The 26165-nt window shown below is 38.5% G+C and overlaps 1 protein-coding gene across 4 annotated transcripts in view; it reads left to right on the top strand.

Moving 5' to 3' along the window:
- The window catches only part of IQCH (IQ motif containing H), a 113522-nt gene that overhangs the window by 15385 nt on the left and 71972 nt on the right, over window positions 1-26165 (top strand). For 3 of the 4 annotated variants that reach the window (XM_039490403.1, XM_039490402.1, XM_039490401.1), the window contains exons 6-11: window positions 8680-8791; window positions 9908-10036; window positions 11833-12047; window positions 13110-13661; window positions 14293-14359; window positions 22000-22083. In XM_039490403.1, coding sequence (XP_039346337.1) covers window positions 8680-8791; window positions 9908-10036; window positions 11833-12047; window positions 13110-13661; window positions 14293-14359; window positions 22000-22083 — 1159 coding nt within the window. Of the gene's footprint in view, window positions 1-8038; window positions 8143-8679; window positions 8792-9907; window positions 10037-11832; window positions 12048-13109; window positions 13662-14292; window positions 14360-21999; window positions 22084-26165 lie in introns of those variants that run through there. The other variant, XM_039490404.1, reaches the window with a different exon arrangement.

The raw sequence follows: 26165 nt of genomic DNA, 5'->3' as shown, positions 1-26165 counted from the left end.
TAACGTAATGTAAACTTAGAATCTTTTAATTTATTCATGAGGTATAATTTAATACTCTGATTTCTCGTTTTTATAAGTCGCATCATATTCATTGTTTTTCACTAACTTACTTCAGTTACAGCGGTATCCATCACCATTTCATTATTCACTCTTTTCCCCGTGTGTATGTTGATGCTAATCTTATACTCTCTCACTGAAGGCATATATATTTCCATAATTATAAAGCAATGCTTAGTGTGGCAATTCTGTTAATTTCAAATGATTAGAAGGACGAGCAGAAGAAAGAAAGGAGCAAAAGACCTCAAAATCCACTTGTATTTTAAACCCATGCATATGACAACAATTACAGTCAAAACATAATTTGGCATTGGTAGCAGAATTAGATTTAAACAAATTGATTTTACACGACAGTAATTCCAAATGAGCTTGTTGCATTTGTAAACTGTACTAAGAAGCACATGAATTGTTGCCACTAAAAATAAAAAAGGGAATAATTGGTGAGATAGAGTTAACTTAACAGATGACTACAGTCAGCATCCTTTCAACCTAGAAATGGGAATGTGAAGGTCACCCCCATCTCAGATGACAAACAGAGAACATTTTGTTGGTAAACAAATTAATCTTTTGAAAGGTCACCATTTGTTTTAAGTTTTTATCCAGTTCTTGTCATCTGGAATCAGAGATTGTCTGTCATTTTGCTAGGCAGGGTGCAGTCGGAGCCACCAAAGCTTCTTCTGTACATATCAGCATTCCTTGAGAAAACTCAGTGCCTGATTGCGATGCTATGGGCTGCTGGTTTACAGCTGTCTCCGGACAAGAATGGAGGCCCACCCCTGAATTCCAATAAGATGGGCCTGCATATTCTGCTTGGTGTAAGCTGGCCCTTTGCCCACAAGTAAAATGTATTGTAGTTCACGCCAGCAATTATCTCTCTTACTTCCTTCTGTGCTGCTTCTGTTCTCTTTTTCAAAAAACAGATGTGGTATTCACTGAAGTTCTGCATCTATTCTCTTTCACACCTGCTATGGCAGAGTTTTGACAGAGGTAGATTTTGGGAAAGCTAGCAGTAAGCCATCAGCTATCATTTCTTTGATAATAACTTAAAGGAACAGTGCTGATTTTTCAGGTAAAGGGAATTTAGTGCCATCTCTTTAGAGGACCCAAAGGAAATTCTGATTAGATCTGCTATATTATTATGAAGAAGCCCTAAGCAGTTCTATATTTAAGGTTGTGTTGGGCTGTCTACTTAAAACAGAGTTTATATCGCCCTGTATACATAAAAGCTCCTGTTGATCGTCACCCATAGTCTATACTAGAGTGTGTACATTGGAATAAGAAGGGTAAATTAGAATTTTTGAGATAATTTTCAAACCCTGAAATCTCAGAATTTCAGCAGACAAACCCCTTGAAAAATCATTCATTTCTGACATTTTTACAGACTGTTGTAATTTTGGGGCACTTATCACATTACAGTGGCTCCACTGAAGTCATTGTGAGTTTGGATTCCACATGCCACTTCATGGTGAACAGAGGAGAAGAATGAAGTCAGTTGAAAACAATTTTTAAAAATATTAAGATTATTTGTCATAATGGCCTTTTTTTTTTTTTTTAATTTTTAAAACCATGGAGGCTGATGGAGTACTGCAGCTTCACTGGGACTTTCTGTTCTCCAGTGCTACCCCTCTATCTCCACTGCTTAGCACATACATATCCACACAGAAAAAGTGTGTCAGCTTAGAGGCTAACTTATTAAGACTGTACATCTTAACAGTGCAAACCATAAAAAAACAAAAAACCTGGGGAAATAGGTAGTTAAGTCACTCAGCACCCTGTCATCAGTTTTTCACAACTTGAATTAACTTTATTCCATCATTCACAGCCCATGGAGCCACCAGCCAGCAGGTCCCTTTGATCACCAACCATGTATATTCATGTGTTTTTTATTATTAATATGGAATTTCTATGGTTTCATAACTTACATCATAGATGCCTTATATGTACACCTATGCTGTATATGAAGTCTGGTGTCAGATTGCAAATGGTGGCTGCAAAGTACATTTTTCTGTAATGTTCAGGGAAATGTGTGTGAATGGGTGATCTGTGGTGTTAGTGATTGCTGTTAATTTATAATGAGGAAGTTACAGGATGGGGTGGGGTTAATAACTTTTCTTCAAAAAAAATTACATGGAAAATTAAGTTGTCCTTTGAAGAATTACAGGACCTGATTCTTCATTCCACTAGTGTAAATCTGGTGCAACAGAGAGGAGAATCAGGCCCATTGTGTCAAGTGTGGAGACAAAATTCACAACCAAATTCTTTGCTTGAATTGCTCTGTAGAAGTCAGTAGATTTATACCAGTAGAGAATTTGGCTCCTAATCATTACACTGTGAAACAGACAGATTTTAGGTGTGCTTCAGGTGCAGATTTCAATGCAGCCTTAACTATCAAGTCACTACAGAGATCTCCTCTGTGTGTGTGTGTGTTGTCATTCTCACTAAATACGGCTGTTTTTTAAACAAAGGACTAAGTGAACTAATGGGAAAAATCCTTGCTACATTAAAACAAGTACTCCATTTAAAATGAAGCAAAGAAAAAATACCATGCAGAGTGAGACAGTTGTATCCACAAGAGAAACACACTTTTAAAAGGCTGATAGAATTGTTTTTCTCATGTCTCCGGTTAATTATACTCAGAAGCGCCTGAGATGAAAACATACTTTTGTGACACACTCCAGGCACATTATACAGAGCAAATCTTAGCCTGCATGCCAAATGAAGTGCTCGCTCCTCGCCTTTGAAAACTGTACTTTAAAACACCCATCACAAGCAAGCACACTGTCTGCTGACTCCATAAAAAGATACTTGCTGAATCATAATGTTTGTAACTTGCTTTACTAGAAGATATTACTCATGGAGGAACATCTCTTAAATTCTAATCAACTCTCTTAAACCCGTTATGGCTCAATTATAGCTCTTCTAAGCCTGAGTTGTGTTGTGGACAGAGGAGGTGTGTGACAAGGTGAACTACCTGAAATTATTAGGCCTGATTCTTTGCTGCCTGGTTATTTGGACCCGTGCAGCCAGGGTGTAAAACATGGACAAATGAGAGTGGTAGAATTTTACACTTTGAGTAGTCATTTACAACTGTACAGTGTGCAAGGTAGTGAAGAAGAAGGCACATTATACCATTGAAAGCACTCCACGGGCCTTGGGGGAGCATGGGAAGGAGTGTCACTTAATTGCCTGTAGAACAGGTGTAACCAATGCTTTTACAGACCTCCCTTCCCCCAGTCCAACCAGTGAGGTATGCAGGACACATGGTTCCCTTGCCCAGGAATATCCTCTCTAGAAGAATCAGCCAGCCATCTTCTATTTGCATTTCCCAGCACCGGAAGTTGCTGTGCCTTCTTTCCCCTCTTGTGCACCTACATCATGGGAGACATTATTTAGACCTCCAAATGTAATTACAACGCACAATTCTGACCATCACTGTACATGTTCCTTCTTTATCCTATTAATCTTATGTATGTTGAGGGGCTAATTGTTCTATAGAATGCCTCTTTTCCCAAGACCAGTTTAATAAACAAACAAAGCTCTTAGGGGGCCTCCTTTTATGTGCATGTCTAGCACATTTTGGATGCTACTGCCATACAAATAATAAATAATACTGATTGTGGGTAACTAGATGACACAGTGAATTAGTACAGTCACTTTTTAACTCTGGAGAAACTCCATTGAAAGCTTGTGTGAAGCATGAAATCATACAGCACTGAATAATAATACAAATAATGAATGATAGCAATAGTGAACTGCACATGGACACTTTCTTCAGTATGAGTTAACTTGCTATTAATGAATTGTATGTTTATTTTTTAAACAGGCCAAAAGTCAGTTAAAGGAAAATAACTAATGCCTTAAAACACACTTGCCACATTCTGCCTTCACTTGCTTCTGGGCAGCCCCATTGAAGTCACATGGAATAAACCACAGGGGAGGGCAAAGAGCATAACTCGGTTCTATAAGCGGAAATGTCTTTGTGGTGAAGAGAGGCTGTGATGGAAAAGCAAGAGGGTTAGTAAAAAAGAGGAGGTGTGCTGGGCTGGATAGAATTTTCCTGATTAAGAATTCTGGGTCAATTCAACTCAGGTTGTCCAGCTATAACAGCTTCGTTGTAGTAGGGTTGCACAATGTAAATAAGAGCATAAATCACCCTACTGTTCAAAATGCAGTTACATCTGCCCTGTTAGTTGACACCTGCCTTTTACTTTAGAGAAATTTAATTCCACCTACCTGCTTCCTTGCCTTACTCTTCAATTTCCTCCTCCTCCAGAAACAAATCTAGGCTTCTCTTGAACTCATACTTTCTGCTTCGATTGCTTTTCTTTGTCGCTTATTCCATACGTTTACTGACACACACACGGTGCACACTACTGCCTATCATGAAAAATCTACTAGGATTTAAACTGAGGGTAAATCTGGCCAGCAGTAAAATCAATGCTGCTTTACAGATACAGCACAAAATGGCAATGGTTTGAAAAGAGAGCTGCTATTTAATTAAATCCCATTCTTTTCGTATATACTTTATTGTGTCCCCACGTGCAGGGAAACAAAACAACTCACTGGTGGCAAGATTTAAGTGTGGGGAGAGGGGATGCGTAACTCTGACCTTCTTTGCTCAATATCAACCCATTTATAATCTTGGCTGGTGTAAAGTTAATCTTTGCCACATTTCTCATAGTTATACTCTTGGAATATAATGAAGTAAAGATTCATACCTTTTGTTCCCTTAGAGTGTAATGTTTCATAATAGCCGCAACCAAAAATGTGCATCTGTTATTGCCCTAAAAAATCTTTACAGTAATGAAGCATGCATCCTATTCAGTCTTCTTGGTGTCTGCCATTGGCAATGCTATTGTATGAATCAGGGAGTAGAAATTATAAATTGCATATTTCAATCTCCTCCATTTCCTAGTTAGAAATATGAACAAATGGCCTATTCTTTTTTATAACGTTGATTAATTTTGTTGTTATTTTGTGTTACAAGAGTGCCCAAATCAAGGCCAGGGCCTCATTGCTCTAAGTGCTGTACACATAATAATAACAGTTATTAACACTTGGTTCTTATAACACTATTCGTCAGTCGAGTCAAAAGCGCTTTACAAAGGACATAAGTATCATTATCCCCACTTTACAGGTTGTCCAGGCAACCTTAATTCTGGCATTTCGTAACTTTTGAGTGCTTGACTGTGTGATCTTAATAATGTTCTTTTAATGCAATTTTGTGTGTGTGTGTGTGTGTAATTTCCTAAGCTTTTAAAAAAGCGAACTGAAAAATCAGAAACTCCCATCATGTGGCATCATATTGACACCCACATGGGTCAGCAGCAGGTTTGGACCCTTTAATTCCACCATACAGATCTCTGCTACTTGAGGTCATGAAGTCTTGATGGCTGTAGTACATTATCATACTCTGGGTGGACCAGCACTGTGGTGGGGTGGGGCAGGGTGCTGGGACACTTAGCCAATGGATTTCACAGGCCTTTGCTGACATCAGAGGAATGGTGAGATTCAGGACTCTGAGGTTCCATTCCAGCTCTGGAGGGCAGTGTTCTCTAGTGGGCACAGACTCTTCTGCCTGTTTTCCCCCAACTTGACCCACTTCTTACCCTTCCCCTCCAACCCTTCCCATTCCTCTGCCTTCCCCACATCTGCCTCGTAGTCCCAGTTCCATTCTCCTCACCTAGCCAGTCCCAGTCGCTACTCCTCAGGTTTCTCATCTCAGTCCCAAACTTTTTGTCCAGCAAATGCTGTGCATGGAAAATTTCAGCCCAAATGGTTAAAGTGTGGCAAAGTTATAAGTAACTGGAAAAAAAGGTTCTATAATAGGAAATGGTCAGCAACCTCAGTAATAGGTGGGCTATCTGCCCTGCCTATGGTAAAACATCGGAAATCTTTTCTGGTCACTTGTCTAGCCATTATCAGTGAGCAGTTTACCGGAGGCTTCACGGTAGTAGTTAGTTTGAAGGAGGACAGGATAATGACCTTGCAAACAGTAGAATAATTGACTCTGAAGAACAGATTTTCAGCACTCTCCTCCAATTTTATGTGTGAAATGAATTGGGTGAGAAGCAAATGTTGTTTGCCTTCAAATAGCCATTTAGACGTGCAGCTTAGTTAGTTGAACATTCACTGGGCTGAAAATGTGTCCCTGAATGCTCTTGTTTTGGATTCGGCCCCCTTTACTTCTGTCCTTCATAAAAGCTCCATGTCATACAACCTTTCTCTCTACATATGAGGAAGGTTGGATGAATCCATCCTTATTCCTTCAGCTCCAGAGGAAGTTCTAGTAGGCACTGAGCCCCTGACCTACTGGAAAGGGAGGGAGGGGGACTTTTGTCTTTTGTAGCAGCATATTGTGCATCCACTAGACTAGTGGATTGACCCAGATTCTCATTTCATTTATCCTTTGCCTGCGGAGCAGAGCAGCTCTGAGATTAGCATTTTCTTCTCCTGTGTTGTGCCGTTGGTAAACTTAACAAGTTTGTATCTGGAACCTTCATCTAAGCCGTTTGTCGCAAATGGGTACAGTCTAAGATCAGCCTGTTATTGCTGACAAAACTCTGCTTTCACTTTTCTTGGCTTTATCTATTGCAGCATTTTAACTTGGATCCCAGATGCTTCTGATTTCAGAAGCAACCTGGCAGGGGTACTTTATCAAAGGCTCTCTGGAAATCTGGATAAACTGTGCTGTATGCCTCAAAACTGTCAGGCCTGCCTTTTACTTCTCCAAGATGGTTGAGAATATTATTTAAACTGGATCTTTCTTGACTCCCTAGATTTACCTATGCCTTACTGGCCCTAGAATCAGTCAGGTAATGCCATTTTCCGCTGATGTGGTTTTACTGTCTTTTGGCCAGATCCCCAATTGGTGTAAATTGTCATGACCCCATTGAAGTCAGTTGAGCTATCACGAATTAAACCAGCGGAGGATCTGGAGCTTTGTTTCTATGGTTACAAAGCAGACCCTCATTTATCCAAATGGAACAGGCAACATGGAATTTATTTGGATAAACTGGAGTTCAGAACATAAGGGGAAGTTTTTCACAAACTTAATTAAATCGTTGTTGAAGCTCATAAACTATAGTTTTCAGATATGTAATGTATAGAAGGGAACACAACCCAGGGGGTTTCAGGTAGTGGATTCTACAGCATACATTATTATTCGGGCTTTATGTTCAATACTATCTTTCTGTCTCCTTGATAGATTCCTCCCAATTCCCCTGCAATAACATCTTGGAACATGTAATGTATTGAAGAGTTTTTTAAAATCACTCTATATCACCCTTTCAGCATAGCCATTCGTATGGAGATATTTCCGTATTTATATTGATAGAACTCACCAATAATTAGAAATTTAATCTTCTATTCTGAAACATTACAGCAGATTTTTAGAACAGTGATATGAAGCAATGTCAGATTAAAACAGATTAGAAATCACTTCCTTTCTCTCCTTCCCTCTTTCATCATTGCAGCTATTTGCTCTGACATTTTTCTTGACTTGTGACCAAAGATGTGATATTTTAGTCCTGAAAATAATAATGATCAGATATCAGGACCAACTCATATTGTCTTTCTCCATGTGAGTGCCAGTATACTCTTGGCCTCTGAGTTTGCATGTTCAATTTTGCATATGCAGAAATCGGCAAGCATCTGTTTATGGTCACAAATCAGGATATTTGTGATGTTTAATAGCACAAAGTAAGTGCATGCCTACAGTTGCACACACAATATTAGAGGCTTATTTGATCCTCTCTCTGAACGCTCATTTGCTTCAGGTGGGACTGGTGCACACAGAATGGCAACATCTGGTCCATCGTGTATAGCAAGATGTATCCTTACCAGTGCGAAAAGGAAATGTTTATGATACCTGAAGAAGGCAAAATGTTAAATGATGTTGTTGAGTACATGTGTGTGCGTATATAGTAATGTAAGATTATAAAATCTGTTCTCTCCCCTGTGCAATGCTCCATATATGGGATACTAGTCATAATAGCTATAATCTCATTGCCATATGAGGATTATGTGTGCGTGAACATGATGCCTTCACACCGGCACTTAGAAGATGCAGGCTTTACCTTTAAGGTACCCTCAGACTCCATCATCCTACAGTAATTAATGTTCACTGATTACAAATAGTTACATATACTGTAAATCCAATAATATTCTGTGCAGTGAATTTGCTTAGGATCTATTTACATATTTCCAACTACTATCTCCTGCTTCCTTTCCTTTCCAGTACATGGCATGTGTACATGTTTCCTGTATTCAAAGCCTGCTCTGTCAAGAGATACTATGTTTATAATATAGTCATTAAAATTGAGCAAAGTCCTTGCAGTTCCTTTATTAACTAGTACACTGATTTTGTGCAGCAGAAATTGCAAGACGTTGATTGGATTTAATTAACTTTATTTTAAATTACATACACTAATGACAGTAGACAATAGTGCAGCATGTTCATAAGCAGTAAAATCAGTGCCCGTACTGTTACATTATTAAACCTTAATGAAACTGTTCATAGCAGAAATTGTATTTATTATTTAGCTTTATGCAAGTAGAAAACTGAGTTCTTTGCAAAACCAGAAATATTGGTTGCTAAAGGAGCATTCTCTCGGTTTTTAGGTATGCACTCAGAAGATCGTGAAAGGCCTTACAGTTGGTAACCTCTCGGTTTTGCCTGCCTCTCATCAAATGGATTCTCCCTTACCTATATTAGAAAGGGATGCAAGGAAAGGTCAGTCATAGATGCCTAATCCTATCATTTTTATGCCAACAAGATGAAATACTGAGCTCTAAGGAGGCAATGTTGTCTGCTGGGAGTCAAGACCTTGTCTACCTTGTGCAAGCCATTTAGCGTCTCTACTCTTCTCCATTTTACAGACTGGCACAATAATATCTGCTGCACAGGAATATTGTGAGAGTTCATTATTTAATGTTTGTGATGCGCATTGAGATTCTTTGATAAGAGAACTGAAAAGCATTATCATCAGTAAAGCGTAAGGGCCAAATCCAGGCTGCATATCCCATGAATGGATATATGGGAAAAGAGCTTGCCAGTTGGAGAACCTTGAGGCACAACTGTTGTACCCTATGCTAGGCTCCCCCAAAACCAACAGAGTTTATTCTCAGCTGCTTTCTGGAGCTTCAGAGAATGAGTTAAGGGACATCATCAGTATATTAAGCACATGCTTTCTGTAAGCCAGCGATCAACTTCTTGCACAGAGTTTTGTTGCTGCTGGAAAGAAAAATCTGTGAAGACTTTCTGTGGGGTTGCGCCAAGATCAAAATAAGTGGCCACTATGAATGCCTGTTTCTTCAAAATAATCAAAAGGGCCTGAAGTTGCCCCAGGACTGTAACTGGAGCTGCATTTGGATTATTTAGAGAATGGATCAAATTGTTTGTAATAATTCCATAGCCTCAATTACAGTGTAATTTACAAGTCTTTCTTTTCAGTAGTTCTACTACATGTTCCTCATTTTCACAAACATATAATTCCTGTTTATAATACTGTCCCAGTACAGTATATTTCATTTGTATGTCCCTGTTTATAGGCAAAGTTTGCCTTCCTTGGATTTGTCTTATAAAGAATACCACTGCTCCTCTAGTTCCAATTGATGTGAGGAAGAATTCATTAAAACAAACAAAAAGGCTTGTCTTAATCTCCATCTAATTTCTTTCTTTACAATTACCAATTGACAACATCTTGTCTTTGATGATTAGGGAAAGAATAGCTACAAGTCCTTTAAAGAGGGTGAAACATTTTTCTTTAGGTAACCTGAGATGCTCCATGTAACTTGATAAAACAAGAAATTAAATATACATTGTTCAGCAATGTTTTTCATTTTCTAGGTATTTTGAATCTAATTGAGCGAAGGCTAATTCCACCAGCCGCAAAGATTACACTTGAGTCACCTCCTGTTTTACCCAGAGCAGCTCCTCTCCATGAATTTCACAAACAGCACAAGAAGCCAGTCGTAGGTAAGGATAAAGGGTTGATCATTCTAATCAGTTAAATTCTGAACTTTGCCTTCTATTCCCCAGGCTCTTGTTTTCTCTTAAGAGAGCTGCTGAGGCAGTGAACTCAGGGCCAGGTTTTAAAGGTATTTAGGCATCAAACAGTGCAGAGAGGCGTCTACTGGGATTTTCAAAAACATCCAGGCCCCCAGCTCCCATAGATTTTGATTAGGCTGCTTATCTGATGTGTGGATGTATTGGAAAAGAGCTTGCCAGTTGGGGAATCATGGGGCACAACTGTTGTGCCCTACTCCAGGCTCCCCCAAAGCCAACAGAGTTTATATTCAGGTGTACTCTTGAGGCTGGAGTTCCAGAGTTTTCAACAGGAGTTCAGCTCTGGGACACTCCTGAAAATCCCACTAGATGCTTATCTGCATTTGTAGATGCCTAAATACCTTTGAAATCTGGCCCTCAATGCTCAGTAGTGAATAAAGCCCATAATTCAACTGTGACTTATGCTAACTGATTGGGAATTGATGTTGCCAAGATACTGGAAGGAGCTGTGCCTGGCTATCTCAACTAGAGGAAAATCAGAGAGTTACTCAGAGGAGGAGTGCTACCAAAGTACACTAGACCTGAATGTGGAATACAGAATCTACTCAAATCTAGCATTCTCTTGCTGCATAAGTCTGTATAGAAAGGCTGAGGTCCCTATGGTAGGAATGATGAAGTCCACCAGTGAGCCAACAGCAGTTGCTTTGGATTTGAAAGGCTTCATGATGGATGGATGTGACCAAAAAATGAAACCAAGGGCTGAGAGTTATTGTGGCAGTGGCATGGAATAACATGGAGTAAAAGTGACAAACATTTCAGGAGCGCTATAGTATACACCAGGGGTGGGCAAACTTTTTGGCCCGAGAGCCATATCCGGGTGGAGAAATTGCATGCAGGGCTGGGGCAGGGAGTTGGGGTGCGGGGTGTGGGAGGGGTCGTGGTGTGCAGAAAGGGGCTTGGGCAGGGGAGGGGTGCAGTGTGCGGGAGGGGGCTCAGGGCAGGAGTTGGGTTGCAGGAGGGGTGCAGGGTGTAGCAGGGGGCTCAGGGCAGGGAGTTGGGGTGCGGGGTGCGGCAGGAGGCTCAGGGCAAGGAGTGCAGGAAGGGTGTGGGGTGCGGCAGGGGGCTAAGGGCAGGTGGTTGGGGTGCAGGAGGTGTGCAGGGTGCAGTAGGGGACTCAGGGCAGGGAGTTGGGGTGCAGGAGGGATTCGGGCTCCAGGGTGGCAGCGGCGCGCACTCCCTGCCCTGCGCCGCTCCAGGAAGCGGCTGGCACCTTGTCCCTGCGATCCCTGGGGGAGGGAGGCATAGGGCTCTATGCGCTGTCCTCGCCTGTGGGTACTTCCCCTGATGCTCCCATTCGCCGCGGTTCCCCATTCGCACCAATGATCAGGTGCTTGAATATATTATGGAAAGTGGATATACTGTTGACTGGTGCACGAGCTTTGGAAAATGTATATTAAAAATTGCTATGGTAACCTGATCCCAGTATCTGCGATAGCAGATCTGTGATTGTCCTTCCGTCTGTTAGGCTTTTATTAGCATTTGATGACAAAGTTATATCATTAGTGCTTTCCTCCAAAAATATTACTGGTTTGGTCAAAACTTAATATTTGGATTACATCTTTTGGAAATCGCAACCTATTTGGACATCAAAGTAAAGTAAGATAGCTTCTGGGCCAATTTCTACTGGTGAAATTGCACTTTATTTTTATTGTATGGTATTTCTTTTTAGCAATAAAACCTTACATTGCATTGTTCTATTGGTACAGGAGGGATTGGTAGCAAGGTGGACTTTGCTGGTACAGACATCTTCATCTTTCCAAACACACAAAGAGGTCCCGATGACTCATATTCCTCAAACAAAGGTAGCATTGCTCCACCTCCATCCAGCAGCTCCATGGCTTCAGCTAAGAAATCAAAGCGATTATGGACGCAACCAGCTCAAGGGCTGGAGTTGATAAATTGCACTTCCCCTCCGCCAAAGGTATTTAAGCATTGATGACAACAAGATTTTATCATGTAGATTTTCAGTGCTGTCTTCATCAAAGATTGTTTAAGACATGATCCTGCACCACTGAATCAGGCCAAAGCCAACTGAAGTAAATAGAAAGACTTCCCCTAATGCTAGTTTGCTAAAGTGTCTCTCCTGTAATTCTTGCATTGTTCATATAGGCACACAGAATGTCTCACATGCAGCTATAGGAGAGTTTGAGCCTGAGTGACGGACTTCAGTTATTACTTGAGGTTTGATGGTTGTTCTTGGCATCTATGCATAAGGGACATCGCCTTCTCTTTGCATGCACCTGAATTACCGTGTTGCATACAGATCAGGACTTTGAGTTTTGCTTGGCCTTTTAAGACTTTTGTATCATTAGCGTGCTGATCCATGCTGTGGCCCAGATGAGAAATGAAAAGGAAAAATAAAGCAAGCTTGGTGAACAAGGCTAGAAAATGTATGAGTTCAAGTCCCTTGAAATAAGTAAAGTTGGAGCAAAAGCTAAAACTGGTGACAGGCTGAAGTCTCCAGTGGAGACAAGAGTTCTGATAGGGTTCAGAAGTGGTGAGTCTTGCTAAGTAGCTTTGGGAGATGAGAGCGTTGTCCCTGGTAAGCGTGCAGGAGAGGATGTTATCCATTCTGTCAGGATTGGTGGACATCTTATGAATGAGATAACAATGCTGGAAGGCTGTTGTCTGGTAAATCATACAGATTGTGGGATCAGCTGACCATATCAGAGTTACTGTACAGCTTTATTTTATATATAATAAGATCAAGCATAGTTCCCATGAGCAATTAATATATTTCTATAAAAATGTTAATAGCTTTGAGTGACCCCTAAGATACTTTTCTGGTAATGAGGTTTAAAGTATATATGGGCCAGCCTTTGTGCTTATGACATGTATATGTTAAATCAATATGAGGAATACATTTCTGGATCCATAATTTCCCACAGTTGTGTGGTAAATGATAAAATGGTATTATGTCTTGACCACTCATTTATAAGTAGCTGCAATTACTTTTAATCTTGGCTGTGCTCTCTTTCCACAGAGCCCACATATGATGCCACCTCAGCCCTTACAGAATACATTTTTGGATTATGATATAACTATTTACAATGGCACTATAGATCATAAGGCTCCAGATTTCCTGGCATTCAAGCAGCACTATTGTTTGTCCTGGGGAAGTATTCTTTCTTTCTTGGAATATGTTGAGAAGCTTCTCAAGGACTATGCAGTACCATTGGCTATAATAAAGAGTAAGAAGTTGATGGAACTCATATCAGACTTTGAACTTAACCAGAGGCCAACCAGAGATGACCTTCTGTCGGTGATAAAGAACCGGACAACTGTGAAAAGGATCTTAAATCAACCTGGCCAGAGATACAAAGGGCAACATGCTACTGAAATGGCTGCCACAAAGATCCAAGCAACATGGAGGCGCTATAAGGCCAGAAAAGCCTACATCCATTTCAGGCAGCAGCAGTGGGCATCAGGTGTGATTGCCATTTCTTGGCTCTTGCATAGTCACATGGCACGTGTAAAAAAGACCCTGAAGGAATCACGTCAGAGACACCTGGAGAATTTTTACATCAGGGCCAAGGTGTGCAGTGCTGCCAGCTGCTACTGCAGCACTTCTTTTCTAAACATCTCTTGCTTGAGTAATCGCAATAAGCTGTTTCCATTTTTTTCCCTTTAACCATACATTTGTCCGAGCATCATATTTCATCCTTCATCAGTGATTCAGCCTTTGTGGCTGCAGAATCTGCTGCAATTTTTCTATGGAAAATGTCCCTTCACTTTGACTTTGGTAGTTGTGTCAGAAAATCAATGTTTTAACTACATTACCGTAGCTCCCTATATATACCTTGTGGCAGTAAATTGGCTGGAAAAAAAATCCCTCTCTTGTCTACATTGCTGTCACCACTTTGTCAGAAAGTATTTAAGTTTGTAGACAGCCTTTTAATTAGTGCTCACAATTTCATTTATGTTTGCTTTCTTTTTTTTTCATTCATATTCTGTTAATTAAGTGAGCAGCCTCTAATCTTCCCCTGCCAGTAGCTTCATGTAGCCACCTAATTAAATTAATTGGGGAAGATGTTTTAAGTATGTAATTAAATCAATTAATATAATTTATGCCTGGCTTAACTGTACAGTGGAAAAACAGCTGAAGTTTGACTAGATGAATCCACTACAGCTTCCTGTCACTGATCAATGCTCTTCTTGATTTTTAGCATCTGGCAGCCAACTGGAATCGCATCAGGACCTCCAGGAGGACTATTATCCATATCCCATCATTAGGTATAACACTTTTGCCTGCAAATCTATCAGCAACCTCTATTACCCACCACATTATGACTCCTTGATTGAGTTCAAGGAAGGCCCCTTGTTTTATTCAAATTGGTCTCGGCAGGAAAATGTTCTCAACATGATGAGAGTAATAACACAGGGCCCTCGCTCGAAACGGCGTTTAATTTGGGGATTAAGCAAATAAAGTCATTATGTGGAGGCCGCTATTCAGTGGAGAGGTGATTTGCTGTAATTCGCTTTCATCTGTATGAAATGAACTAAAAAGTTGTATTTTTTCCTCCTGAAATAACAGATAATGTTTTCAGTCTTCTTTAATGATGGGAGAACGTGTGCCTGTGTGTGTTGTTGCTGTTACAGCAATAAGCCAGGGTATTGCTTGTACACTGTTTTTAATCAAATGTGCAGTCAAAATGATAAGCTACATTCTCTGAAATTATTTAGTTCTAATTACGAGCAGATGGGATGCTTTATTTGCACCTAGGGCGCCTGAGCAAAAGGAAATGCTGTGTGAACAAGAATAATTAAGAAGTTGAATAGTGTTTTTTGCGCTTAAATAATCTGCAGTTTCATGTTAATTAGCACTAATGTAATTATTTAATTACATTTATGAATTGGGGAACTTAAAAGCTGTTTTCTGCAAAGCAGTGGCCAAATGTAGTTGTTTAGAAATGATAGAATATGATTTCTTGGGAATTTCCAAAATGCACCAATAATCTCTTAAAACATGAATTGCTGTCAAAATGTTTGTGATTTGATTTATTTTCTACGCTTTCATAGCAAATTAATTGACCTTAGAGAGTTAGGATTTCATGAATTGAACTGGCTTAGATTTGAATTAATGAAAACTGTGAATAAATTCTCTCTCTCATATTTATGGAATATATATCCTTTGATTTTTATGAGAAGATAATTTGCAAAACTATGTTAACATAAATATATAGCCGATGAACCACTATTTTTATTTGCACATTGATCTTAAATTCTCACATGAATTAATATGCCAGATTAAATCATGTATCAGAACTCTAATTTAAAACATGAACATTTAAAAATAATATCTAAATTCCAATGGTTTTGAACCTGATGAAAATGGGAATTGGGAGGGACACCAGTTATAGAAGAAAAACAATTTTTATTTATATCTGTAAACTCAAATGTCAGCAATATTGCTAAGCAACAAATGCTTTTCAAGTTGTTTTCAAAGCTTTGGTATTATAAAAATAGAGAAACATTAAAAACTCTTTTTAAAGTGAAATGTCCCTGGTACGCAAATTACCCTGTTAACTTCCAGCAAATGTATAGACATAATTGAAAATATTTAAAACCTTCTGGAGACTTGTTTAAACTAAATAGAGAGTCCATTTTCATTTGGCATTTGACCTAGTGTCTAGCCCCTTAACCTGCAACTTATTGTATGCAGCAGTCGGCATCCATGTAAGAAATTATATGATTCAGGCTCTAGATAGGAATCTTCTCTCTTTTAAAAAAAAATAAATATTCTGTATTAGGTACATTTTATTATGAGTTCAAATCTTTTCTTAGAAAATTACGAGGTGTATATATAACTACCAAATGAAGGAAATATTAAAATTATGTCAGTCAAAATAGGGATTCTTAAGGTATTGTAAGAAAAGTGTATTCATGTTTATTTACTGTAAATATATGCAACTACATTGAGATTTCTGTTACAGAATTCAAGTTTTTTAGATATATTTTAGATTCCTATAAACATTTTGTCCGTGTTGAAAGTTAGAATAAAAGCTTTGCACTTTTTTTTTCTTTTATAAGAGATTCAGATTGAAAACAGAATTTTTTAAAAAGTTCAGTTGCTTTTGAGATGTGCAAATATGAAATATAATAGCTGGAAGTTGACAAGATTGACACTAACAGAGCTTTAAACATAGCTTACATTTTAAAAACTGAAAACATGAAGGCTTTTCAGTTCTATGAACTAAGACCCTTTCAAGTATATAATAAAATAAAATGGGAACATCTTGACATTTTTAAATATTCTTCTCTGCATGGGTTTGTTTTTTCAAAGATATTTTCATTAGATTTTTCATCCATCACTAAGGCATTTCCAGTTACTGTCATTGTAATTTATCAGAAAATCTTCTCTGATTGTTGTTTTGCTCTGACAAGTACTGTAATAATACCTGTTTTGAAAAACACTGCTAATTACTTGTAGCCAAGATACCAAAACAATTCCTCTTTTTTGGGCCTAATTGAGCATTGGAATAAATAAGCTTGATTAGATGTTTACACAAGAGGCTACACTACTCTTTGAACTAATAATATGCATTTTATAATCTGAAGATATAAACATATCTATTAAACATCATGGCCCGACTCAACGCTACTTAATCACAAAATTCCAGACTTCAACAGGCATTTTCTCAAAGGAATTGAATCATATCAACATAAAAATATGTCTAAGTAACTATAAAGTTGGAACACAACTGCTGAGCATTAAGAAGTGCATGTTTGACAAAGTATTTTTCACCAACAATATTTTTTCTTTGCAGTATAGTTAGTAAAGAATGGAGGACATTAAATCCTGGCTCTGTTGAATTCCAATTGACTTCATTGAAGCCAGGATTTCACCTGAGTGTCAAAACCTGAATCTCTTCTCACACCGTCGGAACTCCACTGAAATCAGGCCACATTCTTAACTGTGAATTTCTCAGCTTTCTTCAATTTGAAGAACATTTCAGGACCATTACAAGTACCCATTCTCTGCACGTAACTAAGGGAAATATTAAGTGAGATGATTGGTTAAAGAGACACTGTCAGGTTAAAAATTATAGTTTTTCTTTAAGGAACAAATTTCTATATTCATTTTACTAACAACAAAGCCTTGTTTTATTAAAACTGGATTTTAAAAATCTAATCTTTCATTATTTAAACAGTTTGTTACTTTTTGCATTTCTCTTTGTTAGTATAGTGAAAACAGGGTAGTCAGTTTCACTTTTGTTTATAGTAATTTTCAAGTCAATTTCACTTTCAAATTCTAATGCTTTAATACAATGTTGCAATATTTCAGTTGCAAATACTGTTGGAGAATATTTATTATTTTTATATAACTCTTTTAATTGGATTGTTTTAAAACTATAAAACCTTCTTTTAATCATTTTCGCAAAAATTAAATTTGGGGCCAAATTTGACCTGACTCTAGGTCAAATTCCATTTGCACTTACACTGATGTAAAATTTTTGATCTTTAATATGTATTCCAAGCAAAAACATTAATGGACTGTAATTATCCATTGAGAATTTATTATCATCTTCATTAAATTAACATGTAAATATTAAAAAAATATAATTGCAATAAGATATTCTAGTTCTTGAATTATGCTTTATCTTATTACAAGAAGAGCCTCTTATTACAACACAGAGCCACTGTGACATTATTTCCTAATAAAATTACTGCTCCACTCAGTAACATTACTCTGCAGAAACTTTGCATAATATACGGTTATTGTCGCTTTTCTCCTTCTCTCCCTCCCCCTCCTCACTACCTCCTCCCCATTTTAACCCCTTCTCTCTGCTGCATGTGAGTGCAACTCCTGTGCAACACTCACATTCTTTTAGAAAACGGTGTTTCAATGAATACTAGTACTTGAAAGTAAATATGCCAAGTATATTGGGTAAATTAGAGATCTGTTTTAGCACATATGCCCAATATATTAGGCAGTGTCAGCTGGTTAAACTCCAGCTATCTTTCTCCCCTCTTTTTTCTGCAGGGGAAAAAACCCCAACTCCAACTTTCTTACACTGTTTTGTCTTTGCCACCTCCCTGCTTCATACCACTTCTTTTGTTTTCAAAGGCAGTTCTGAAAGGTGTTACAGGTTCTTTGCTAGGGCAGGCACTAATGGGGACCCGCAAAACATATTTAGAAAGAGTAGTGAGTCCTGGCAGGGACTGAGATGGGCAGGCAACAATAGTCCCTTTACCATTACCTTCTACTCCCCATTTTCTCTGACTCTCTTCTCATTTACCCCAGTGTAAATTGGGAGAAACTCCATTGAAGTCAATGGAGATATATTGGTGTGAAGCTGGTGTTAGAGAAGCTGACCCTCAGTATTCTTTCGGTACCACGATCACACATTGCACTTGGAAATCCACAATTCTTGCTCTAAGAGATTGAACTTTTCTGTAGTCCAGCTCACCCATTGGCACATCATGGTGGATTGGTGCTGAATGTGAGTGAAAGGGCATATCATCAAGCTCTGATAAGCTGCAGGTTTGGGAGACCAAAATATTACCACATCATTGATTTCAGCTCCAATTGGAAGCATGATCTACGCATCCAAAGTTGTGATTCTGTGACACAAAAGAGGATCTATGGTTATGGCTTGAGCTCATATTCAGAAATTCTATAGTTGCAAAATTGCTTCAACATTTCAGACCCTTTCAAACCAAACCCAGCTGCCCAAAGTATTAGTTAGACCTAAAACAAATGCGTAACTGCACATATCAAAAGAGGAGGTACATTCACAGCGCACTGCCTGCAAATGTAATCATAGTAAATGTAAATTAACTGTGGGCTGTTATAAAGAGGACAGTGATCAATTGTTCTCTATTTCCATTGTAGATAGGACAAGAAGTAATGGGATTTATCTGTAGCAAGGGAGATTTAGGCTACATACTGTGGAAAACTTTCTTACTATAAGTTTAGTTAAACTCTAGTATAGGCTTCCAAGGCGTGGTGGAATCCCCATCATTGGTGGTTTTTAAAAACAGGTTGGACAAACACCATTTGAGGGGTGGTCTAGGTTTATTTGGTTCTGCCACAGTGCAGAAGCTGGACTTGATGACTTCGCTAGGTCCTGTTCAGCCCTACATTTCTATGATTCTGTGATACTGTGAAGGTGATTGAAGCTGCAATAAGTGGAACTGAAAGAGGCTTCTTTAATGAGTAGTACTGGCTCACCAGCCAGATCATGTAACAGGCACCAGGACTTACCATTGGTGTTGTGCATGCTGTTAGCTGGTAGGTGCATGGGACATGATGGGTGAATCTGGAGTTTTGCTATTGACTTAAATTGTGTGAAATCTTCATGCCATTGACTTGTGACTTGACATATGTCATTGGTATCTAGGTAACTAATTTTAGAAAATTACATATTGTAGCTGATATTGTGCATTTGCAGAACTACAGCAATGTAAAAGTTATTTAAATTTGTTCCATAGCTAAAATTTAAATATTTGCCATTTAAAATTATGCATTTTCAAAATGATAATATTAATACAATTTTTCTGCCAAAATGTGTTCCCTAAATACTAAACTATTTTCATATGTACAGTACAGTGCTTGGAAACCAGTTGTCAGTTTCCTGTGTCTAAAATTTAGGAATTATTAAGCACTAGAGTTAGTGTATTAGAAACATGAGAGGGTGTCAGGAACCTGGATTGTAGTCCCTGCTCTACCACTGATTTATTATGTGACTTGGGCAAATTATTTAATTTATCTGTGCCTCAGTTTCTCCATGCTGACCTCATGTGGAGGTTGTAAAATTTAATTTTTCATGAGACTGAGGCCAAGATTTTCAGAAGCATCCACTAATTTTGAGAGACTCAGCTGAGGCGGACATTGAGAGGTGGTGACCATTCACAACGGCAGTTTAAGTTAATGGCAGCTGTGGGTATGCAGGACCACTCAAAATGAAGCTCTATGTGTCTCAAGTTGAGGCATCAGCAATTAGTGGTTGCCTTTGAAATTTATGGACTAAATCTTTTTAGAATTTAATTTCTCAGTATTTCCTTTGGGGCGTTGCTTCTATAGATCATGGATATACATACAGAACAGCACTGACATGCTATTTGAGAATGCTGCTGGTTACTCATGACTGATCAAAACAAATTTTCTGATAAAAAAACAAATTCCTTGTAATAAAAAAACGAAAAGGTGCAATAGCAGTATCCTATGCAAGTCTAATGCTGTTATCTTACCAAAATTTAATACTTCAGTATTTAAGCAAATTTTACTCATACCAGATGGCTATCCATGTGCAGATGTATGGAAAACTGTAACATCTTCATGTTACCAGATCTTGTTAACAGACCATTTAAGAGTATATGTCAAACACTGGATATTAGACTGCACATCCTATTGATTTAACAGCAACTGTCTCTATTAGCAATTGATCTTATATTTTTATTATAATATTTTTTCTACAGGTTCATTTAAGATTAGCTAAATTTTAAAATCAACACAATTAGAGATTATAGTCACTATAAACATGTCATTTACAGAAGCCTTTTAGAAGGTGAGGGTGTAATCAGTCAGAAATCTGCCCTTCAAATAGATAATCCTAGCCCAGACAGGTTGTTAGTCAACCATACACTACATCCTCTACCACTAAGTGATCAGATGTCATTGAGATTGTACTCTGGGTGCCTTTTTTAATGAGGTATTTTTTGTTGCCTTTTATCTTTGTTTGAAGGAAAAGGTGCTGATAGAATGGACTGCTTGATCAGAAGGGCTCCTTACTTAATTGTGATGGCACTTACTAATCTCTACTGTTTAAAAAAAAATAACAACATGCACAAACCCAAATAAAATAAACACTTGCATGTATTTTGGGATTATAACGCTCTGCAAGTTTTAATACTGCAGTTCTTATTTAAAAATCTCATTTTACATAGGCACGATGTTGCTCATGTCCATTAACAAAAGTGGCTTATTAAATTCAGACACATGATATCATGTGTGTTTAGTTGGTAAAACACACTTCTTTCAGAAGGCCTCCACTCAGAGAAGTCTTAACAAACAAAAGGATTGAAAACCTTTTATAGGAATGCCAGGTTTGAATGTTAAATGCCTCACTTCAGCTATTTCTAAAAAATATAATTATGTTAGAGGGATATTGTAGTCTCACTAAAGAGGCCAAAAGTCCAAATTTATGATATTTTCCTGAAAATTGGCATAGCAAAAATACACTCTCAGTAGGATTTCCACTAGTACTAAAAATGAGCTGCTTTTATTTATTTATTTTGTTCCTCCTGTTTGGTGCATGTATTTTCTTTAGTGTTCAGTATCAGCAAATCCTTGCTTCAGACAACAAGGTGTTTAGCCTAAATCAGGCTGTCAGTCAAGAATGAATCTGAGCTAACATTTAAAAAATATTGTATAGGAGCTATGCATTCCAAAACCCAATGAACTACACCTCTGGAATTTGAGCATACTCTGCATTTCTCACAATGCATTAAACTTTCACCCTTCCATGTCACAAATCCTCAGTGTGCTTCCATGATCCTGGTACTGGGAGTTTTATTGCATTAGTAAAAGAAAAAATAATAATAAAAATAAATAGATTGAAGCTTCTAGTAGCAGAATCAGCTTCTTGCCATGCATTTTATTGGCCTAATTCTCCTCTCAGTTATATCAGCAGCAGTTTCGTTTTTGACTTGAATAGGAGCAGAATTGTGCTCTGCATTTGTATTTCAGACTATTTATTTAAAATAAATAAAGATTTAATTCTTAGCGGTAGAATAACTATAAAATATATTTTTAAATAATAACTTTCAAAGGCAAAATGTAATTAGCTTATCTGAAATCTGATCTCTTTGAAATATACATGAGATGAGGAGTTTTATTAATAGATGTTGGTACCTTATTTTCTTTTTAGGGTATTCCCAGTGCATTCGTGAGGCTGCTCCTGATTTTGCTCTTCAGCAGAATTTGCAGATGGGGAGGCTATGTGACATACTAGGTATAGTAAGTGCAGTCAGCTGCCTACATCTTTGTTGTTGTTGTTTGTCTCCCATTTTTAAGGAAAAGAGCATGGATGAGGGAGAGTTCCTTGCTGTAGTAATCTTGAATGCCGAGAGCATTTAAACCCAAAAGCACTTTTCAGTACTTGATCGGTCCTTTATGCCATTTACTGCTCTGTGAGATGTTCATAAGAGGAACATACTCGTTATTTTTGATTTTGCAGTGAAGTAAGATGATCTGATTCTGTATGGTGCTGAGCATTTCGTGGCAGACGAGGGTGCTCAGCACTCCATAGAATCTGACTTATAATTCGGCAGTGCCAGTTATGCATTCAGGATCACGTTAGGAGAGAAGATATGCTGGGAAAGAATAAGCCTTTATTTAAACCAATTTTTTTAATTAGCAAATAAGACAAGAAACATATATTTGAAAGTTTTCCCCAGCATGACAGTTCTCTTTTAAACAAAGCAATGAAGAATATTAATTTGTCAATGACCAACTTTCTTGGCTCCCTGGAATGACATACTTTACATGATTCATATATATTTCAGTGACATTATTATTTCATAAATGCCATTTAGTAACTTTGTAACAAAAATGTTAGATCCAGAAATTTACAGTAGCCTAAAATAATAATGTAATTGCCTTTATATATTATCTAGGCACTAATGTTGTTTTTCCATAGTACAGTTGGTTTAAATTTTTTGGAGTTTTTTTAAAAGATAGATTTGTTACATTTACATTGTTTGTTAGAAACTGAAAGGAAGAACATCAATGCATTGTATAGGAGTCAGCCTTGATGATCGAATGGTTTCTTCTCACCTTCATATCTATGAACATGAAAATTGCATTTCCATTGGAGAATTTTGGTCCTAGCAATAAATAACCTAGAAATAAACCCGAAGATTACAACTGAAGGAGAGTAGAGAGATTTTTAATTTTTTTCTCTTTTTCTCCATTTATTTACTTGGTGCATTTGACAGCACTTTATGTGCCCTATGTGGACTACATGAACTTGTTTACCAGAAACAGCAGCAGCAAAGCTGAGGTTGAAAGAGAGTAGGCAGAAGAGGGAAAGGGGAGGGGGCCAAGGGCGGAGGTCTTGAACATGTTGGATGATGTTGCTCAGTGCCCCATTTATCCTCAAAAAGGCCCTTCTACACATAAACAGGGGACCAGAAAAAAATCCTAAATATTTTTAACATTTTAAAAAAACCCCAAAGGTGCTGACCATACTGTTAAAGGGGGCTTTATCAAAAAAACCCTCTCTTTTTTTTTTTTAGTATTAATCAATTTAAAAGAAATTAAGTTGACAGTATTCCCTTCAAATCTAATCCTATTCTAAACCTGTTTAATTCTTACTTATTAAAATCATTTATATAGAATCATAAATTTAAATTAAGATAAGGCCCAATCCTGCATCCCTTTTTCATGTGAACAGTTTCACATTGGCAAGGACTTGGGGAATGGAGCCATTAGACAGAAATAGGACATTGCAACTGAAGTCCAAAAATTCATCAGATCTCCTGTGTTCAAATATCAGCTCTGATCTGACAAACACTTTGGCTCTGGAGTAACTTTAATATGTAAGTACTCCCATGGGATTCAGTGGGCTACTCACATGCACAAAGTTATGTGCAAGTGTCTGTCGGATCAGGGCCTTAGTGCTTACTTCTGCAAAATGGGAGGGTCTCTCAAAACCAGAGAAGTGAGTTTTCCACAGTTACACCCTATTCATTTGCATGGGAGTTTATAAGATTACAATCTAACCCCAGAAGCCACCTGTCCTTTTCAGTGAGTTGCTCCATATTCTACAGTCTATCAGTAAATAAATATTTTCCCAGCAGTGGTTTCCGGTTGGCCAGGATTTTGAGTGGGGCCATTTCATTAGCCTTGTTTTCACTACAGTTTGCAATCATTCTTTAGCAAGTAACAGAATTGTAAACTGTAGTGCAGAAAAGGACCAAATACTTTTTAAAATTGTGTTTAACCCACAGAACTCATCCACTCCACCTTAAATACTAGATTAGATAAATGTTAGTACTTAGCACAGGAGAAGACTTCTTTGGGTGTCTGAGAATGAAAATAAGCAGAAACTGAAAAAAAGGGGTAAAACACATAGAGTTTATAGATAAGCATATATCAGATGTTAATTTGTGCCCAACAGAAGAGCACAGATTCTTGCAACATTGGTTTAATGGTTTCTTTAGAACAGTGTTTCCCAAACTTGGGACACCGCTTGTGCAGGGAAAGCCCCTGGTGGGCCGGGCCGGTTTGCTTACCTGCCGCGTCTGCGGGTCTGGCCAATCGCGGCTCCCACTGGCTGCGGTTTGCTGCTCCAGGCCAATGGGAGCTGCTGGAAGCGGCGCGGGCTGAGGGACATACTGGCTGCCGCTTCCAGCAGCTCCCGTTGGCCTGGAGCAGCAAACTGCGGCCAGTGGGAGCCGCAATCGGCCGGACCTGTGGACGCGGCAGGTAAACAAACCGGCCCGGCCCACCAGGGGTTTTCCCTACACAAGCGGCATCTAAAGTTTGGGAAACACTGCTTTAGAGTATCAATAATGTTTCTTTACACTAATATAATCAGATATTAGCTACAGTCTCCCTATGCATTTCAGTTTATGTCTAAATGAGATCTTGATAGCTGTTGCTGGGATAGTCCTAGCAGCCTTTAATTCAGCCTTGCAAAATTCTGCTCATTCATTTTACCCTGGGCAAGTAACTTTTTGACAGGGCATTGCAATATCATTAGCTTTTTCATTGTCACAGCCAGGGTGGGTGAGCAGTTTGTGTGCCCAGGTTGGTGAATTTTCAAGAGTGACTGAAAGTGATATTGAATATTGACCAAAGGCCAAATGGACTGTTCTCTTCATTGTAATTACTTTTTGAAATGATGTGGTAATGAATTTTATGCATTCTTTTTATGTGCACAATCAGAGCTTAGACAATGGGCTAGCTCTTCAGCGCGTGTAATTTTTTTGTACACCAGTTGAACACTATATATGTATTTTTTTAGCGTGTGTTGTTTTCCTGCAGTAACGCACCACAGCAAAGTAAATGAGTGGAATATCTTATTCCAAGTCCTTTATGAAATGAGGTTTTCCTTCTTACCACCTTTTCCCCTAGATTTGGTTGCTGTACCTTCTTAAATTTCATCTTGATGTAATAATAATCATTAATGGCACTTTTAGGGCTCAATCCAACTCCCGGTGAAGACAAGACAATTGACTTCAGTGGGAGTTGGATCAGACCTTGGTAGTGCTATTTTTCATGTGTAGATCTCAAAGCAGCACACTGTGTTGATGTTATGAGGCCTGTTAACTCATCAATGTCTAATATTAATGTTTTAGAAAAAAACACAATGGATCAAATTTTCCGAAGTGGCCTCTACAGTTGTGTGGCAGTTTTTCACACCTAAGTGTTTGCACATGCAGTCTTTCAGACCAACTTGTTTTACATGCGTGAACTCAGATTTGGTATTTAATAGGCCAATCTGCACACCCGTTTGTTCTGCAGAAGTTGATAATGCCATCCTACCGTCAGAGCCGTCTAGGGTGACCAGACAGCAAGTGTGAAAAATCGGGACGGGGGTGGCAGGTAATAGGAGCCTATATAAGAAAAAGACCCAAAAATCGGGACTGTCCCTTTAAAATCGGGACATCTGGTCACCCTAGAGCCATCCCTTTGCGAATCGGGGTGACTGCTCTGGGCCCTGCGCTTTGGGAGGGCCCTGTGAGCTGGTGTGATTGGCTGGCACGGTCAGTCCCGGAAATGACAGATTCGTCACTTCTTCCCTGGGCCCTGTACCCCTCTAGGGACAGCCTTGCCTACTGTGAGCATTTACATGGATGGGGCAAGAATAAGACCAGGCCATACAAAATCCAAGCAGAGTATGAAACTGCAGTTTCATCGGCTTTCTAGAACTAATAGCTCAGTTTTATAATTTACTGAAGTTAATGGGACACATGTTTAAAGTAGTGCGTAATTCCCATTGATGTTAATATGAGTTGTGCTGCTCAATCCCCCTGAAATGCTTTGGAAATTCTACCCCCAATGTGTTCTGCAAACTTAATTCTGAAA

Source organism: Mauremys reevesii, linkage group 10 (genome assembly GCF_016161935.1).
Source record: "Mauremys reevesii isolate NIE-2019 linkage group 10, ASM1616193v1, whole genome shotgun sequence".
NCBI classification, from domain to species: Eukaryota; Metazoa; Chordata; order Testudines; family Geoemydidae; genus Mauremys; species Mauremys reevesii.
This window is presented reverse-complemented; position numbering and strand designations above follow the sequence as displayed.